Genomic DNA, 20,212 nt, shown 5'->3' on the forward strand with positions numbered 1-20,212 from the left:
TGGAGGTGCCCGCGAAAATGGCATTAAGATCTTCTTGGCTCACTTGGACACACGGGAGGAAGCGACTGAACTGGAAAGCTTCGCAGCAGGAATCACAGTACAGAGACCAGCTGCACCTATGCTAGGCATGAAATGGAGGATCGGCTTTCACTTTCACTCTCTGTTTGCCCCACGTACTCCTTCTAGCCACCATACATCAATGTCCTGCGAGCAGCGAGAGACCCATGCAGCAGTGGCATGCAAGACTCATTGTTGTTCGGCTCACAGTGGCCACTCTCCATCATCATCATCAGCCTGGTTACGCCCACTGCAGGGCAAAGGCCTCTCCCATACTTCTCCAACTAGCCCGGTCATGTACTAATCGTGGCCACGTTGTCACTGCAAACTTCTTAATCTCATCGGCCCACCTAACTTTCTGCCGTCCTCTGCTACGCTTCCCTTCCCTTGGAATCCAGTCCTTAATGACCATTGGTTATCTTCCCGCCTCATTACATGCCCTGCCCATGCCCAATTCTTTTTCTTGATTTCAACTAAGATGTCGTTTACCCGCGTTTGTTGCCTCACCCAATCTGCTCTTTTCTCATCCCTTAACGTTACACCTATCATCCTTCTTTCCATAGGTCGTTGCGTCGTTCTCAATTTCAGCAGAACCCTTTTCGTAAGCCTCCAGGTTTCTGCCCCGTAGGTGAGCACTGGTAAGACACAGTTATTGTACACTTTTCTCTCGAGGGACAATGGTAACCTGCTGTTCATGATCTGAGAATGCCTGCCAAACGCACCCCAGCCCATTCTTATTCGTCTGATGATTTCAGTCTCATGATCCGGATCTGCAGTCACTACCTGTCCTAAGTAGATGTATTCCCTTACCACTTCCAGTGCCTCACTACCTATCGTAAACTGCTGTTCTCTTCCGAGACTGTTAAGCATTACTTTAGTTTTCTGCAGATTAATTTTTCAACCCACCCTCCGGCTTTGCCTCTCCAGGTCAGTGAGCATGCATTGCAGTTGGTCCCCTGAGTTACTCAGCAAGGCAATATCATGAGCGAATCGCAAGTTACTAAGATATTCTCCATTAACTCTTATCCCCAATTCTTCCCAATCCAGGTCTCTGAATACCTCCTGTAAACACACTGTGAATAGCATTGGTGAGATCGTATCTCCCTGCCTGACGCCTTTCTTTATTGGGATTTTGTTGCTTTCTTTATGGAGGACTACGGTGGCTGTGGAGCCGCTATAGATATCTTTCAGTATTTTTACATACGGCTCGTCTACACCCTGATTCCACAATGCCTCCATGACTGCCGAGGTTTCAAATAAATCAAATGCTTTCTCGTAATCAATGAAAGCTATATATAAGGGTTGGTTATATTCTGCACATTTCTCTATCACCTGATTGATAGTGTGAATATGGTCTATTGTTGAGTAGCCTTTACAGAATCCTGCCTGGTCCTTTGGTTGACAGAAGTCTAAGGTGTTCCTGATTCTATTTGCTATTACCTTAGTAAATACTTTGTAGGCAACGGACAGTACGCTGATCGGTCTATAATTTTTCAAGTCTTTGGCGTCCCCTTTCTTATGAATTAGGATTATGTTAGCGTTTTTCCAAGATTCCGGTACACTCAAAGTAATGAGGCATTGCGTATACAGGGTGGCCAGTTTTTCTAGAACAATCTGCCCACCATCCTTCAACAAATCTGCTGTTACCTGATCCTCCCCAGCTGCCTTCCCCCTTTGCATAGCTCCTAAGGCATTCTTTACTTCTTCCGGCGTTACTTGTGGGATTTCAAATTCCTCTAGACTATTCTCTCTCACAGTATCTTCGTGGGTGCCACTGTTACTGTATAAATCTCTATAGAACTCCTCAGCCACCTGAACGATCTCATCCATATTAGCAATGATATTGCCGGCTTTGTCTCTTAACGCAAACATCTGATTCTTGCCTATTCCTAGTTTATTCTTCACTGCTCTTAGGCTTCCTCCATTCCTGAGAGCATGTTCAATTCTATCCATATTATAGTTCCTTATGTCAGCTGTCTTACGCTTGTTGATTAACTTCGAAAGTTCTGCCAGTTCTATTCTAGCTGTAGGGTTAGAGGCTTTCCTACATTGGCGCTTCTTGATCAGATCTTTCGTCTCCTGCGATAGCTTACTGGTATTCTGTCTAACGGAGTTACCACCGACTTCTATTGCAGACTCCTTAATGATGCCCATAAGATTGTCGTTCATTGCTTCAACACTAAGCTCCTCTTCCTGTGTTAAACCGAATACCTGTTCTGTAGCTTGATCCGGAATTCCTCGATTTTCCCTCTTACCGCTAACTCATTGATCGGCTTCTTATGTACCAGTTTCTTCCATTCCCTCCTCAAGTCTAGGCTAATTCGAGTTCTTACCATCCTATGGTCACTGCAGCGCACCTTGCCGAGCACGTCCACGTCTTGTATGATGCCAGGGTTAGCGCAGAGTATGAAGTCTATTTCATATCTAGTCTCGCCGTTCGGGCTCCTCCACGTCCACTTTCGGCTATCCCACTTGTGGGAGAAGGTATTCATTATGTGCATATTATTCTGTTCCGCGAAGTCTACTAATAGCTCTCCCCTGCTATTCCTAGTGCCTATGCCATATTCCCCCACTGCCTTGTCTCCAGCCTGCTTCTTGCCTATGTTGGCATTGAAGTCGCCCATCAGTACAGTGTATTTTGTTTTGACCTTACCCATCGCCGATTCTACGTCTTCATAAAAGCTTTCGACTTTCTGGTCATCATGACTGGATGTAGGAGCGTACACCTGTACGACCTTCAATTTGTGCCTCTTATTAAGGTTCACAGCAAGACCTGCCACCCTCTCGTTAATGCTATAGAATTCCTGTATGTTAGTAGCTATATTCTTATTAATCAGGAATCCGACTCCTAGTTCTCGCCTTTCCACTAAGCCCCGGTAGCACAGGACGTGCCCACTTTTTAGCACTGTATATGCTTCTTTTGGCCTCCTAACTTCACTGAGCCCTATTATATCCCATTTACTGTCCTCTAGTTCCTTCAATAGCACTGCTAGACTCGCCTCACTAGGTAACGTTCTAGCGTTAAACGTTGCCAGATTCAGATTCCAACGGCGGCCTGTCCAGAGGGTTTAGTGGCCACATTGAAGCCTTCTAATTTGTGCTTACGAGCCCAGTATGTAGCACATGAACAGGACTCAACTTGGAAGTTCTGCAAGCTGAGAGCCACTCCATGTTTAGTGGTATCTGCCCGGTCGACTATTGTAGGCAACAGATAATGATATTGGTTGTTATACCCTTTGAGGGTCAATTTTTTTCCACCAAATGCGACCCTGCCAGGGTTGCCTCTCTTACTGCAAATTTAATATCTTCGAAGTTATCTATTTAGAAAGAAATATACTGCATCTTTTATAAAGCTACCTTATAATGGCAGAAAAATATTTTCTATAGGTAAACATGCATTCCTCATTCATGAATACAGAAGGGGTTACATAAATACTTATAAAAAGAATAAAAAAGCAGACACACTAGAACAGACATACCATAAAATCCCGAGAGATTTTCCATCCCCTAAATGTAACCTACCCGTGACTAAGCTCCCAGCTCAAAAAATTGGAAGTTACCCACCTGAAAGTTACCCACCACACTGAAAGGTAGCCCACCTCATATTTTCTCTCGGTTTTCTCTATATTTTAGATGGCCTACCTCTCTGGATTCTACGGTATTCCATTTCGGTTCATGAGCAGTAGTCCACATTGAAGGAATCACCGCTCGGCTCACAGAAGAGCAACCGATGTGCCCGTCTACAGCGCAATCGAACTGTGTATGAGAGCCCACGCAAGAAAATTCTTATCGTTTTGCAGCCGCCAGGAAAACCAAATGAATCGGAAACTTGCAGTAATGCTTCGCCCTATTGCCAACGATGAGTAGTCAGTTTTTGCGAGTCTCAAAAAAAGAAATGTGGGCATGGCAGCATCGTTCATATACTATCATTGTTCGTATACCAGTGCCTGCCTGTAAACAGACGTAATCACAGCCGCCTCCCCTCATCAAGTGAGTGTCTTCCCCCCCAAAATATTTACTGGCTACACCACTGGTGGTAGTCATACAAACAGCACTCTGAATAGCAGTGCGTTAAGTAGAGCAGAAGAAAAGATCACTTGTCTAATTGTTACCGTGCATTCATCAAGAACAATGCCTTTCAAGATTGAGGATAACATGCCAAACCGTAAGTAATGGAGGCCACACACAGATGCGGAAGGAGCGCTGCTTTGGTGTGGCGGATCCGGAGGGGTTATGACACCCTAAACCTGCCTCTCCTCTACCCTTCCCCTGAGAAATGCTGGCCCTTCGGCCCTCACAGTATTGAGCATGCTGCAAGAACCCCCCCCCCTTTTCATTTTCTGCATGCTTAATTCAGTCCTTCTAGTGAGTATCTGCAGTATCATTGGAAATGACGCAGATAAGAAAGCTCGGACGTTGAACCAAGAAGGCCGCTGTGTCCCCATTCCTCTCTCAAGGACCGACACTGCGAGACAGCTTCGCATTTTAGCACGCACGCTCTCGTTAGCTGAATGGAATACCACACATACAAGTGCACCAGACTGCACAAACTAAAAAAAGCCTTCGCTGCAACTCGGACCTCTGTCTGGACTTCACCGATGCGAAGGATCTCTTTTCAGTTGTGGTTGGGAGTTGCTTTGATGAAACCTTATTCTGCACTAACTGGAATGGCTGACAGTCCTGCATGTGATGTCTGCATGCGGGGAGAACTAGATGAGCGTCCTCTGAGTGAACAGACAATACTAGAACACCATCCCCACCAATCATCGGCTTAGAAGGCAGTGAAAGCACATTTGTGCTTTCTGAGAATGTCTGGCTTGCACAAGTGCCTTTGACTCTGTAGTACTGTCGGTTCATGTTTCTATACCCCTCTCTCTCCCTTCTTCCTCTTTCTTCCTGTTCTCCCTTCCCAGAGCATAGGGTAGCCGACCGGACTCTTGAGGGTTAACATCCCTGCCTCCCCTCTCTCTCTTATATATATATATATATATATATATATATATATATATATATATATATATATATATATATATATATATATATATAGTGACTGTGTAGTATAGACGCAGACGCATCGGTGGAAAGAGGGAGAAGGGAGAGGGGTTCCATGTCATTCTGGGAAAGCTGGTGGTTTCCCTCCACGGCCACAAGATTTCAAAAACCCTTGCGTGTAAGGTTGAGCACCATTATAACGAAGTGGCATTGGACACAATAATACCTTCGTTAAATATCCAATATTTGCTGTGAGCATGCACGTTAGGTGTTGATATCAACATGAAACATTATTTATTTTGTCACACGCAAAAATTTGTTATATCCATGTTTATTTGGTATATATGATACTTCGTTATATCCATGGACGTTATAGTGAAGTTCGAATTTACTGTCCATCATTCCCATGGTAGCTGAACAATCGCACCCTCATTTCCTCTCCATTAAGTTTAGCAGGAATCTCTGTGCTTTTTCATTAGCAGTATCCTGCAGTCAGCAACACGTGCACTGCCAATTGCAGATCACCAACAAAAATGGACCTGGATGCTCAATTGGAGACTGCGGCATCAGTGCTTCCTGCAGTCAGAGGTGTAGCGTGGGTGCCTGCTGCGTTGCGCCGTTGGTGTCGGCCAGCTGCGTCTGACGATTGCTGCCAACGTCCAGGCCGTGCGAGCGCAGGTGCACCTTTACGTTGCTGCGCTGCGAAAAGGCGGCCGGGCAGAGCGGGCACCGGAAGGGCCGCTCGCCGGTGTGCGTGCGCAAGTGGCGCACAACGTGCGAACGGTGCGCGAAACCACGACTGCACAGGTGGCACCGAAACGGCCGCTCGCCCGTGTGCACCCGCTCGTGCAGCACCAGGCTGCCCCGGTGCCGCGTTGCGTATGGGCAGAAGCGACACTGGTGCCGCAGGGCCCCCGATGGCGACCCCGCACCGGCTCCCATGGACAGCCGAGGCCTCTGCGGCAATGTAGGTGGACCTGCTACGTGTGGGAGTGCAAAAGTTGATCAGTCTTTCTTTTTTTTGCTTTTTGAAGTAAATTTTACTATTCATTTTCTGTAGCTATTATTATGAAGCCCTCAGATCCCCCTGTTCATGCTAATTTCGGAGCGAGAGCCTCATTTGGCAGCCTTGGTCACTTGGAAGCGTAAAAGAGTTTATTCGCCAGTTGCCTGCTCCTAAAATTGGGCATACTTAAGGAGGGGAAATACTCTTGAAATGCTACACTGGCTATGCTGTTTAATTTCAGTATGCATGACAACTGATGGATCAGGTACTAGCCTATGGCTATATATCCTGTATCCTATATATCCTGTATGGCTATATATCCTGCAACATGCATGTAAATATATGTAGTTCTGATGAACATTTTAATAAAACTGACTTGAATTTAAAAAAATATTAATGCAAGATTATCCGTAACGTCTTTAAGATGCTTAAGGACATGTCAATATATTCATAATTTTGTATGAATTTAATAGCCCCTGTTTAATTCATAATCGATTTCAGAATTCGCTATTCGATATGAATGAACTTTTCATTTTTTTCCGAATACGTAAGAAATAACAACACTTATATGAGTCTCGAGGCAGAGCAAACAAAGGATGCAAAAGCCGTTCCAAATGATTTTGCTGAAGGAGAGCTGTAGTTGTCGTGTAGGGGCACCAGTTCAAGTAATGCTCAATAATTTTCAGTCATTCAGGTTTTTTGACAGTGCACAGTTCACACCGTTTGGAAGGCAAATACAATAAATGCCGTTTTCTTTTGATCTGCCTTTTAGTTTTATTGCTGCTTCATTTATTATTTTGTGCTGTGGGTGTTTGGCGCGCCAAGAATAGCAGATTTTCAGTGTTGTGGACAACTTCTGCCAACATGACGATCTGATAAGAGAAACAGATTTTCAGGCGCCTTCGGGTTGGTCTTAACAGTTCTATTGCATAGTCACAACAGGAAAATGGTTATCAGCAACCATATGTCCTTCACTTCCGCCTTTGTGGCCATGATTGTCATGTACGCCTAGTGTATGTTTTGCCGTAGTAACTTGTCTCATTTTTCTTTGTTTTATTTCCCCTTCTTACATCATTGTATTTCTAATGTTCGCTATGTACTCCCCCTACAATACTGCCCCCTCAGAGTGTAACATTTTCAATAATATGCAACAAAATAAACAAATAAATGAACAGATAAATAGACGTTACAGTTCTGTTGATAATACACTTGCCTACCTGTTTCCGAAAGCCTCGCACTCGCGGCGTTGATGACAGGCACAGAAGACAGGGCGTCCTGTTCCTCCAGATCAGTCGACGGGAGGTACACTGGCAGCGAATGAAGATCAATTCCACGAACCATTGGCTGGTCCCGTGCAGCTGGCTCCAGGCCCAATCCTTGAAGTTTGGAAAAAAAAAAGTTTATAAGTTGCAAATGCAGGAGTATGCCAACCCCCATCACAAAAGCTGAGCAATATAGCATGCCTCAGAAGTTGCCACCAGCTGTGAATATTTTTTTTTCTTTAGCTCTGCCACCCTCAGGTGATGGCTCGAAGTTCTTGGACTCAAGCGGAATCTTCGGCTTGCCGGACGGCCCAGAGCTGGTCTGCCAGCTCTGAACTTCTGATAGCCACCTCCCAGCGGCGGCGACGCCTACAGAGAGGGTCCCCGGCGGCTCCCGCATCCGGGGCGGCGGCGGGAAGAACGGAGCTCGAGCCTTCTCCTACTCTGGCAACAGCCGCGATTATGGACGCGTCGCCAACGGAGCTGCTTTGATTACCGTTGTTGCCGGCACACTCCCAGAGCATGTGTCGCAGCGTTGCTCTGTGTCCGCATGTTTTACACGCGTCTGTTGGATACAAACGCGGATAGCAGTGGTGTAAGATAGCGGGGCTAGGGTAGGTGTCTGGAGCAATCGTAAAGTTACGGCCTCGTTCCTGTTCAATTTATCCACATCAAGAACTGCCACCACATCAAGAACTGCCGGACTATTCTTTACTAAAGTTTCTTCTTCTTCTTAGCTCTGCCAAGTTACAGGTACAGAAAACATAATAACAGGAAAAGAAAAACCAGAGAAAAGGCAAAGTTGAAAGAAGCAATATAAAGTAATAAGTCCAGCAGAAATTACTGTAGAAACTTTTTTTTACGGTAACCCTACAATCTAGTCTATGGACAAGGCCTAAAGACACTGGACTCTGTATTAGACTGCTCATCCTATTAGCCCATTTCACTATGCGATTTGGCATGGTGAAAAGATCCAGGCATAGCAAGGTATTGTTTCTTTTAGGTGTGCCTATTATTTTGAAAAATTAAATTGTGTTAAGACCAAACCTTTATATAGCCCCCATAATGTAAATTAAAGCTTTTAGGACAAAGCTTTGCCTTGGGATTTTTTCTATAAATACAAGGGAATGGAGAGATTACTTTGCTGTGCATACACTGCAAAAAATTTGATGAGATCTGCAGCACTTAAAGAAACATGTTAATATTCAGTCACTGCAAGAAGCAGATTTCATTTACTAGGCCATCAATTTTTCAACAAGAACTGCTGAAGATTGCAAAATTGAAAGAAATCTAAACTACAATGTTTCTTACTAAAACTAGGTAATAAATAATATAATTCTGTAAAGTACCGCCTATAATACATCTCAAGCAGAGAAAATTGATGTATTAAGACATCTATCTCCTATATATCACTAATTAAAGAGTATGACTTTTGAAGAACTCTCATAAGCATTGTAACGATTTCATGTAGGCTGTAGACTCATATGTGAAATATGTCCACTTCAGATTCTCTTAACAAATACAGTTTACGCAGTTTCAGAACTGTATTAGTCTTCATAGCAGAGTTACAGAATTGTAAACTTTGTGCTTCAACTTTTTTGAAACATGTCAATTTCTGACACTTTCTGTAAAAAAGTATGAGGTTTAAAATCAGATCTCTGCTTCCTACATTGCTAGAATTTACCTTCTCTCTCATAAATTCAACATATATATCCAATGGCTGTCCAATGAGACCATTTCTCGCATGTATTTGTATCGCGAGTTGGTGCCCATCTTCCTCTTAAACATGTAAAATCCATGGAGTGCCACCCAGAAAAGTATAATTTACCATATGCCAAGGCTTTAACATGCTCACTGTGGCAGGACTTACTGAGGTCCCGATAACTATGCGTCCTGATCCACTGACAAGTCATTCATCATGTCATTGTTCTTGGACAACTGAGAAATGTAGCCACCATTTCCTGCCACCGGTGCATGCTGCAGTGAACGTGTCAAAGGCCAACTGCAACAAAATTTCTGGGCTTTGGAAGAGTCTGGCTTCCGATCTAATAGATATAGAGAAAAATGTTATGTTTGAAGTACGAGTGGATGCGCCACAATACGCTAGCTAAGCAGATGTTCTGAATAGCAAAACCGAAAAAAAATAATAAAATTGAAAGATGCCAGCGTTATCGCTTGCCAGAAATTAAGCACAACGCAGAACATTGAGAACCAGTGTAACCCCTGGGTGTGATCTTCGAGAATAGCTGGCACGAAATACCTGCTGAAAATGTCTCTGCAATGGTGTACGGAATCTGGGTCATATTCACTAACTAAAAGGTACACATCTCACCCGCTTAGGTGCCATATTTAAAGGTTGTTAATTAGAAAATTAGACAATTACCAGCCCTGCAGCTATGGCAAGATTGCTTCAATAGTATAAACTGCTACATTATAACCAATTTAGCAAAACTGAAATTTTGTTGCAGTTTACCTTCAACATTGCTGTTGAAGTAACATACCTGCTTGCGCTTAATTAGGTGAAGTTCAATTTTAAGCAATGCTTCATACTGTTCTTGGCACAGTTAGTACTAATGAGTTCTACAATGCAAGCACGCTGCAGTGAACTAACATGAAAAACAAGGACATGACCATTGTACTGCATTTTTTATAAAAGTATAGGTATAAAATATATAGTGTAGTATATATAGGATATATATACTTATATAGAATATACAGGGCGTCTCAGCAAACACTTCCAAAATTCTTAAAGGTTTCCTGTGGCCGATAACAGAATTCTAGTTCTTGAGGTGGACTACTCGAAGTGGCAGACAATACATGAACAAAAATTGAAATGCATAATTGACTAATTAACAAAATGCACTAATTAAGTTTATAACTAATGACCATATGGCCCATATTGCAATTTACAAATTATAGTCGTGTAGTTTGCAAGGCTCGGAATTCTCACTTGGAATGAATTCTCAGGATGACACCAGTTTCGAGACATTAATTCTCAAACTTTGTGGAGAAATGCATTGGCGTTACAGTTACTTTCTTATCAAAAGATCATTTTACATATTCAAGCACCATAGTAACTGCCCACTGTGTATGAAACAGAGCATAGAACCACGTCTGGAAGCAAGCTGCCACATCAAGTTAAAACCATTCCTACTTAAGGACAATGAAAGAAAACAAGTAGCAGACATGTGCCTGAAAGGCCAAAGGAAAGGGACGAAAAATCAGCCCCCCGAGTAAGACAAAAATTGCGAGCACTTAAAAAGCCATGCAGACACACACAATAATGCCCACAATCTCCCTCATGTCGAGGCGACATGAATCAGCACAGCGCCTTCTTCCACGAGTGAACACCTGAAACCATGGAACAAGAAAAATTCAATATCAGAACTTTTGAGTAGTTTTGTTTTTTAAAACAAAGTCACATTATGAGGAATACTAAAGACTTAGGATTCAAGTGACAGCGACTGATTATTCCAAAGTGTCCAGAGTGCCATATTGATGAAAAACAGACCTTTCGCATAGAGAATTATATAAACATTGAAGAGGATTGGCAGCACAATGGTGAAAATATTGTAACCCATCACGAGACTTAGCATCTCTGGTTTAGAGCTTGAAAATTGCAGGCAATGCCTGATAATAAAAAGAAAGTTGATTACATCGCAAAGACATGCATTTTGGCCAATTTGATTAGATTTCTAAGCAGAATTCACTGATGTTGCCACTTAGCACCACTCTGTCAGTGCTAATTGTGCGAGTACAGCATGACCTCCAAGACTACTGCCACAGCTATATCACCTATCCTACTGGCGGTGTCCAGAACACGATGGTTATGATGTTGTTTATAGTGCCTGCAATATGCAAAAGGATGGCCTTCAAGATTAGTTTCTATTACTCTAAAGAAGCCAATAATTGGCGAGAGCAATGTAGAAACCAGCTTGATTGAGGGTGATTTGAATAGCATATGAACTGTGTCGTCCCCTTCAGTCGGGGCAATTTTGTCGGCAACAAAAATCGTCTTTAGACTGAAACAAGCACTCTGAGGTTTACAGAAGGCACTCTAGCATTCTGGACGGATTCAATACTTGCCTTACATGAATACTTTTAAGCAGGCTACAATGCAAGGACTAAAATATACAAGCATAAATATGTCACAGACTAAACAAGGCACATAAGTTATAGAAAACAACTTTGAAGGAGCCACACCAAGTTGTTCCCAATATCACCAGTTGTCTACAATGCAACAAACAAAAATCAACACTACTTTCTGTTGCATAAGTAGTTAAAGATTGGCACAAGAAGTTGTAACAGTGCAAGTAACCATACAGTACTTGCACACAGCTGTTTATGTTTATGTTTCAACTCAAAGTGCAACCGGCGCATTCCTTGTATCTGACATTGTGAAACAATGCTTGTGCGTGTCTGTATGCCCAGTGGTAGTTAACCTTCTTTGTATGAGCACAGCTGCATGAGTGTGTTTATTTCAGCGCACCATGTTACATTTGTTTACACTAAAAATGTGCATCAAATCCAACTTGCCAAAATTTTCTTCTTTAGAAAACATAGCTTGATAGGGTCAAAACTTTATCTCTCCCCATAAACAGGGCACACCTATTACAAAACAAGTCACATTCTGTCAATTCCAGTCGAATAACGAAAGCCTTGGGTGAGCACTTTAAGAAATGACAGTTGATTATCTAGACAAGCATGAATAAATTTTAGCACATTTCTAACCATACAATTGAACCTCATGGTACCATTGCTTCAATTTAGGAAATCACCATCTTTTACAGGAGGAGGAAAGAACTGTATTGTGTGCCCTGCGAGTTGGTGGGGAGGGCCAAATAAATAAATAAATAAATAAATAAATAAATAAATAAATAAATAAATAAATAATAATTATTATTATTATTATTATTATTATTATTATTATTATTATTATTAAATAATAAATAAATAAGATTGAAGCTTTCATTCTGGGTAATTCATACCATGTATGGAATAAGCACACTAAGAGAAACCTCTTGAGATAACATGTCACAATGAATTCTGAAGGCACTGTTCATGGTTCTGGAAACATATTTTTAAAAATTGGACGGAAAAAACTTGGTATAATTCTCAACATTGAGTGATAGCTTCCCAGTGTAATCTACTCAGCTCTCAATGAACACACACCAAGGGAACAACCTAAAATGTCACACGGCTGGACGCGTCAGATCTTGACTCCAGCATTTAGTATTTATTATTTAAAAGCACCCCTAAAAGCTCTTTTCTGAAGGCATTACATGGGGGGGGGGAGGGTCATAAAATCAGGTAATACATAAATACAAAAATACTCGCAGGCAAGACCACATCAGACCACACAAAGAATTGCGCAATATATTAAAAGTTAAGCAACAGCAAATTTTTGGTTAAAGTGTATTAGAAGCGGCAGACACAGAAATACAAACATATACAAAAGTCATGCTTAATAGACCTGTGCAGTTTGCATAAAAAATAAAAACGCAAGAAATGCAAGAAATGCATCATGCACTGCAACAGGCATTGCTCACAAACTCATGAAATTTATGGGGGTCAGTAACAGTGACTATGTCAGGCGAGAAACTATTCCAATCAATTATTGTTCTAGTTACAAAGGACTGGGAAAAACGGCGTGTGCAACTTGAGAAGCACTTCATCTTGCAAGAAAGATCGTCTAGAGGGAAGGTTACAGACGGTGCTTGAAATAAATCTTCATGAAGCAAATTGTAATAGTAAAGCTCATGAAAAAGTGAGAGCCAAGCGATTTGTTGGAGGCATACAAGATTCTAGAGTTCAGCGTGTCTTTTTAGTGCCGTTATGCTTGAGTTTCGTGAATAATCAGAATAGATAAATCGTACAGCATGTTTTTGCAAGCACGGTCAAGGTCCCAAATAGCTGACATATGCTAGTCTGTGCAAGGGTTAAATTAAATCAAATTCTGGGGTTTTGTGTTCCAGAACAACAATTTGATTATGAGGCATGCCGTAGCGAGGGACTCCGGATTAATTTTGACAACCTGGGTTTCTTTAACGTGCACTCAAAGCACGGCACGCAAGCGTTTTTGCATTCCACCCCTCTTGAAATGTGGCCACCGTGGCCAGTATTCAATCCCACACCTTTGGGCTTAGTAGTGCAATGCCATAGCTACCACAGCGGGTCTCTGCGCAAGTGTGAAAAAACATGTTTCAAGAGTGTGTGCTGGAGCTAGAGTGTGCCCAATGTGCATTTTTCGTGTTAAATTCAAAGTTTAAATGAACCCCGAGACATTTGTAGGAAGGTGCATGCTTTATTAACCTCTTGTTAATAGAGTATAAAGTATTTTATGCAGTTGTCAGCAAACAATCATATTTTTGAAGAATCATGGTTAGGTAAATCATCAATATAGATTAGAAAAAGGAAAATCCCAAGTATGCTACCCTGGGGAACCCCAGGCATGACGTGGGCGGCTGGTGTGGCTGGCACTGCGTTATTCAGCGTAGACACTGGGCGTGGTGACAAGCAAGAATGCCAAGGTGAAACACGAAGATCTGGACACCCACCGTGCCCCGCCCTCGACATTCCAACTAGTCACCTTACTTTGTATCAATGTTGTGTGACAAAACATCAAGCAATGCTGGAAGAAACCGGTGCTAAGATTTGACATGTTCAGCATTCGACATTATGGTCGGTAGTGTTGCTCTGTGCCAACGTCAATTACAAAACGTCAGCCCCTGGCATTAGAAAAACCAAATGCTTGCGATCTTCTTTGACAATGCTGGTTACATCCATGCTTGCACCAACCAAGTGGAGCACACCTCAGCATGTGGTAGGTATTCATTGCACCTTCCTTTACCTTTGCCTTTTCAGTGGCTGAAAATGCAGTCTATCCAAAGTGGGGGAAGTAGGCAATGAATGTTATCGTTTCAAAGAGGTGCTACACGTAAAAATAAGTTGATGTGTGTTCGTACCATACCTTTCTATAGTACCAAAGGAACTCTTGCCATGAGAACAGACAAGCCAGAAAATACTCAAAAACGAAAGGCAAGTGGCCACACATTCTTAAGCTTCCCACAACTCTGCTAGCCATGATTTTTTTTCATGTATGATTGGGTCTCCTTGATATGTTTTTGGGCAAAGATGTATTACACTGTATACTAAAAAAGCTGAAGACCAAACCTGATAAGTTTTGAGAATGTTTGCAGCACTACAACAGCTAGAATATGAGCAAATACTTTTAAATTCGTGATGTCACACTAACGTACTGACGCTGCAGTTTTGGCAAAAAATAAAAAATTTACAAAACACAAGCTTTCATCATCAGTTTTCTTAAGTCGTTGAGTTCTTGCAGTACATGTACAGTGCCATCGTTCTGTCCTGCATGGTTTTTAACGTAAATGCATGGAACCAATCCTATATTTTATATTTTGCATGTATTAGACACCAATGGTTGTTGAAAGCTGCTGCCAGTTCTATAGAGTCACCCTAAGTCATTTGAAAATGTATTTCAGCTCACTGGGGTGCCAAACTAGACCTGTTTACCTCAGAGTGCGTGCCCACATGTTCCCATGCATGCCATCTGCTACCTACAAGGCGTATGTGGAGGAGATGCCATCATTTTATACAGCTGCCGCTATCACGTTTCCGGCAGCTTAGATATAGCCCTGCATGGCTTAAGTTCAGAGTCACTAATAAGTTTTCTTTTTCTTTGCCAGTTCACATATTCCTACACGCTGAGGTGTGTGCAGCCGTGATGTTGGTATGGCCACATGCCGTGCCTTTTCTCACGGTGACTGCCCCAGCATTTCTTCTTCTCATGAAACATGTTTTTGGGACAAAAAATGAATGGCCATTAATTCTTGCAGCGACTGCTCAAGCATTTCGTGTTCCGAGTCATTTGTTCTTCCTGTGAAATGTGTTTTGAGGATAAATCGATAGCCACAAATTTTGCTATACATTTTTCTCAGTGTCTTACTGTATTTGTGTGTAAAGCATTCTTAAAACAAAACATTGCTTGCAATAAATTTTTGCTGTATTCATGAGCTTTTAATCATTTCCTGCTACTGGAAACAATAAAAATATTGACCATGGCAGCACGGTGCTTGCGAAAAAAATTAGACCCATGAAGGCTTAGTAATCAACCTATTGCTGTGAAATTAACAAAAATATAGTATTGAAAGCATTCCTTGGCAGCTTAAATTAATTTAGTGTTTCTTTGTATAGTGTCTCCTAAATTTCAGTCAAGCAGATCAGTCCTCAGTGAATGTTAGCAAATGAACAAGTGCCTTCTATTGCCTTGTTTCTGTAGCATTTTTGTGGCCTCTACAGCAGTGTCTTGATTTGAACTGATAAAACTTCTTTGCCACGAATCAGCAAGTCTCTTGCGGCTTTCGTGTTTGGCATTTCAACAATTTCAAGCCATTTGCAGCAGCAAGCATTGCCATTTATTTTGCAGCACGAACATTGCTCAGTAAATTGAGCAGCAACTAAACTGCGTGGAAAATGAGAGTGCAACAAAAATAGAAAGAAAAAGACAGAACCTGCACTGTGGCCAGTTGCGAAGCGTGGGGCAGTCTAAAGTGTATGCTTTGGAGTCTGAATTACGCCACTGTTAGAAATACAGTGAATCTGTGAACAGAACAACCAACTGTATTAGTTTCAGACTTACTCATTTTTGAATTTGTTTGATAGTACATACTATGTTACCTACAGCCTGCTAGCCATAGCATCACGTAAAGCAGTATGATTTTTAAGGGGGCTGTCAGCTCAGCTTACTTCACAAAACAAGAAGCTGACTATACCGTCATCCTCACTGTCAGCTTGCCTGTGTTGACAATGACGGCACCAAAGATGCATGGTCCTCTATCAGCAACACTACCATGGTTCCGGTTCCTTGGCAAAACCATGTCACTCGGCAACAGGTGGCAGTGACTGTACCTGTACTTTCCGCTACGGTGGAAGTCGTCAACCTGTACCACCTGGCCTAGGCCATGGAGCAGGGAGCCAATGCCAACAGCTGACACCAGACGACTTTACGAGCATAGTTCCACTAGTTTGTGAGGGTTTACTCAGATAGAGGGAACATGTTGCCAGTATGCTTCAAACAGCGCAAAAATTGACATGTAGTTAAGACGACGTACACAGCACTGTGTCTGTCATCTTCACTACATCCCATCTTTTGTGCTGTGTGATTCCTATCTAAACATGCACCAACTAGTGTAGTCCAGCACACTTCCGCGGGTATTCTCCTTCATGAGCCAGACATTGATGCGTCTGCCCACACAGTAGGTGAGTCAGATGAACTCCCTTCAAGAGAGGTATACGTTCGGTCAGCCATCGCAGCCCGGATTGATGAAGTAGCTCCTTTCCTCCCTCTGCCTGTACAATGCAGTGGTGCTGATGCTGCTTTTGGCATCTGTAGCCCAATAAGGCAGCCCTGCACCCTTAGACTTCCTACAGAGATTCACTATCACATTTTTGGGCTTCGGGTTGTCTGGGCTGAAGCACAGGTTGAGTTCACGGATGTCCTGGCATTCTGCTACCAGCATTTGACCTGGCACGTTGATGAGGTGCAATGGATGTAATATGGATGCCAAATGAAACACAAACAGCGACGCACGTGGCTGAAGCATAACTGAAGGTATAGTGCGTGCTGTCCAGTCATCCCTATTAACAGGTGCACACATCCTGTTTGACCACACAGCCCAATGATGCTCCTCCTATACTGCAATATTTTCATTTCTGCTTTGTTTATCTTTTATTTGAAAGTTAGAAAAGAAACACCTAAGAAAACAGAAGCTAGAATATGCTAGAATATCGCAGTGCCATTATCGGACAGTGTGACAAACATTGATATGCTATCGGCGTCAAATGAAACGTGATCAGAGATGCTTGTCGTACAGCTTGTGCCTGTAACAGTCATCATTGTAGCTAGATTTGCTCATCCGGTATGCCTGCAGGGGGAAAATATGCGCATCCTATCGCAACATCTTTGGCTTCTGTTTTCTCTGATTTTTCTATTATCGGTTTCGAATGAAAGAGAACCAGAAAAGAAATGAAAACATTGCACTACAAGCAAACTGGATGTGCATGCCTGTCAATGGTGATGGCTGGACGGCGCACACTATACCTTCAGTTATGCTTCGGCCATACGCTTTGCTTGACGCTGATGGTACAGTCCTTTAACTCGGCGCATATATAGGTCTGTAAAAGTGTTTTGACTAGTTCAGTGGGTCTAGGCGCAGATAAAAACTCTGAAGGGATGGAACGTTGCTCTGCAGATGCCGTGCCATCACAACAGAAAGTGCAGTAAATGAAATGTGTACGCTACACAACAGAAATTGGGTTAGGTCAGTGTTCATGGCGCGATCTATGAGAAAACAAGCGAAACTGTAGAGGGAGAGGAGACCGCGTTGCAGCCGATTTGTGACGCCGAGTGCAGGGCTTCCCACGACCACGAGGTGCGAGAGACACACAACAAGGCCTTTCTCCTTCCTTTGAGAATAAGCGAGCCACTAGTTTTACAAAAAAGCGAGAAACAAGGACACACACTCACGAGAGAAGCAAGTGCGGCCAGCCCAGTTGTTATGTACCGTGTTATTGTTTACATCAGAACATGTGCGTTTTTAGGACTCGCAAACGGGTGCAAAAAGCAGGCGCTCACGCACGGTCACCAGCTCTCTTCAGAAACAAGCAGCTAACTCTAAGCGGTAAGCCACTCTGCATTGCAGGCACGTGTCAAATAACCACGGGGAACGCATGCATCGATCATTACTTGTGGAAGATGTCAGAAACATCACAACAGAGCTTGCGAACTTGTGCGGTCATGACGCGCAGCGCACGACACTGGGAGCATACGTCACTTCACCGAAGCCGTCACTTGCTTTCCTTGCGTCGTAGGTCACCCACATTTTTTTTTTTTTTTCAGTAGTTTCCGTTGAAGCACATTTATCGCCTCTGGAGCTCCCGCTGGCATCACTGGGATACACACAAACACGCGAGCGACGTCGGCGCGCGCACACACGGGCGAACAGTGAAAAGGTCGGATGAACTACTAGGTCTGCTTTGGCACATCTTGCAACAGTTGAACACCCATCACGACACGCCATCCACACAACCAGCGAGTACGTGACACTGCACTGCACGGTGACGGCACACCACAGGATCCAGCAACAAATTGAAAACGAGCGGCACGGTACGAGCTGAACGCAGCGTTGAGCCAGCAGGCAGTAGAGTCAATGCAGGCTTCCACAACGCGCAAAAAAAGAAAAGAAACATTCATATTAGGAGTCGTTTCGCCACATGACATGCACACCGAAACATGACTTTTTTTCTTCCACCATGCACCAAAACAACTTTCACTAGCCACAGCGGTCGCCGCTATCACACAAAGTAGTAGATACTACAAATCACAAGGATGTGCGCTACCATGCGTCCAACTGTTTGAAGATGTACAGCAGACAGCGCTACAATATTGAGGTGGGGGAAATGCAATAAAAGAAAGCGCCGTTCAGTTGCGTTCATGAGGATTGATTTTATTCGTTGCAATACAATTAAGTTAAGTGCTTTTGGTGGCAACCTAAGTGATCGACAAAAAGGTGGGAAGGCATCAAGGTGGTTACATAGAGTTTCATACAAAAATTTTTGTATGAAACTCTATGTGTGGTTATATTAAAACTTCTGGAGTGGCAGCCGCTGCGGCCGCCTACGGATGGCCTACGACATAGAGTTTGATACAACAATTACTGTAAGAAACTCTATGGCCTACGGGATCGAGTGAAGCTAGTGGCGGCCATATTGCCGGGGGCAAAAGGGTGCGCGGCACTCGAGTGCGCTTTCGGTTTCCCGATCGAAAATTGCATACAAAAATATTTGTTAACCTTACATAAATATTTTACTTGCGGTGAGGCAAGTTAATAACAGTAAAATATTATACTACATTTAATTTTTGGGTGCAAGAAAGCATTTTAACGATTAGCGTCTTTAATGCGTACATTCTTTGGCGAGCTCCGTCAAACGAAAAGTGTAATGCCTTGTACAGAAATGCGTAATTTACGAAGTTAAGACATTTACTCGTTATAATATTGTAAATGTCAATGATTGGTACCCTCGTAAGTGATTACGAACAATTTCAACCAATATAACAAATGATCAGAGAGAATACCCATAGGGTATATATTGCCTCCATAGAAGATGCATGAACAACAGAAATTTAGTGTACACGGCTAGCTGAGATTAGGCGATGGGCACCTCGAAATTTGGGTGTGGGTCAACTTAAATTTGGGGCTTTGCCAGCTTGAATTTTGTGGATCGGCGAACTGAAATTTGAGGGGTGGGCAAAGCGCAATTTTTCACCCGCAAATTTCAAGTTGGCCCACTCCTAAATTACGTTGGCCCATTCCCAAATTTCAGTTTGCCCACACGCAACTTTCAGTTGGCCCACCCCCCGCATTTGTAAGCTTCCCCGTGCATATTCTATATCCTACACTCTAAGAACAGTTTACACCCTTTGGCTTGCGCCTGCTGCCACACAAAAATAATCGTCATCTGCCTTGATGCGTTTCCTTTCTTCATCGCTGCGAGCCCGGAACTTTCCAGTAACGAATGGCACGCGCGTTATCAGCATAGAACAGTTTACACCCTTTGGAGTGCCCCTTCTGATAACACGCGTGCCGTTCGTCACTGGAAAGTTCCGCCCTTGCAGCGATAAAGAAAGAAAACGCATCAAGGCAGATGACGATTATTCTTGTGTGGCAGAAGGGGCAAGCCAAAGGGTGTAAACTGTTCTTAGAGTGTATGGGTGTTCTCTAATTTTTCTGTTAAATTGCGTCTAATCGCTCATAAAGCTACCAAGCACATTTACACTATTATAACGATTAAATGTCATCGCAAATTACGCATT

At 42.9% G+C, this 20,212-nt stretch overlaps 1 protein-coding gene across 4 annotated transcripts; it reads right to left on the reverse strand.

Moving 5' to 3' along the window:
- Window positions 1–5,360: 5,360 nt before the first annotated feature.
- Window positions 5,361–18,692, reverse strand: LOC142592603 (uncharacterized). 4 transcript variants are annotated; one of them, XM_075704140.1, is made up of 4 exons: window positions 17,867–18,692; window positions 10,609–10,668; window positions 7,273–7,431; window positions 5,361–6,029 (listed from the first exon to the last, which is right to left on the reverse strand). In XM_075704140.1, exons 3-4 carry the CDS (start codon window positions 7,394–7,396, stop codon window positions 5,632–5,634), a joined length of 522 nt encoding a protein of 173 aa, XP_075560255.1. In that variant the 5' UTR covers window positions 7,397–7,431; window positions 10,609–10,668; window positions 17,867–18,692; the 3' UTR covers window positions 5,361–5,631. The 4 variants fall into 4 exon arrangements, with proteins under 4 accessions (XP_075560255.1, XP_075560254.1, XP_075560253.1 ...); XM_075704139.1 differs by having other exon boundaries at window positions 10,597–10,668; XM_075704138.1 differs by lacking the exons at window positions 10,609–10,668; window positions 17,867–18,692 and having other exon boundaries at window positions 5,361–6,026; window positions 7,273–10,542.
- Window positions 18,693–20,212: the final 1,520 nt, after the last annotated feature.

The sequence above is a fragment of the Dermacentor variabilis genome, chromosome 9, assembly GCF_050947875.1.
Source record: "Dermacentor variabilis isolate Ectoservices chromosome 9, ASM5094787v1, whole genome shotgun sequence".
In the NCBI taxonomy this organism is placed as follows: domain Eukaryota; kingdom Metazoa; phylum Arthropoda; class Arachnida; order Ixodida; family Ixodidae; genus Dermacentor; species Dermacentor variabilis.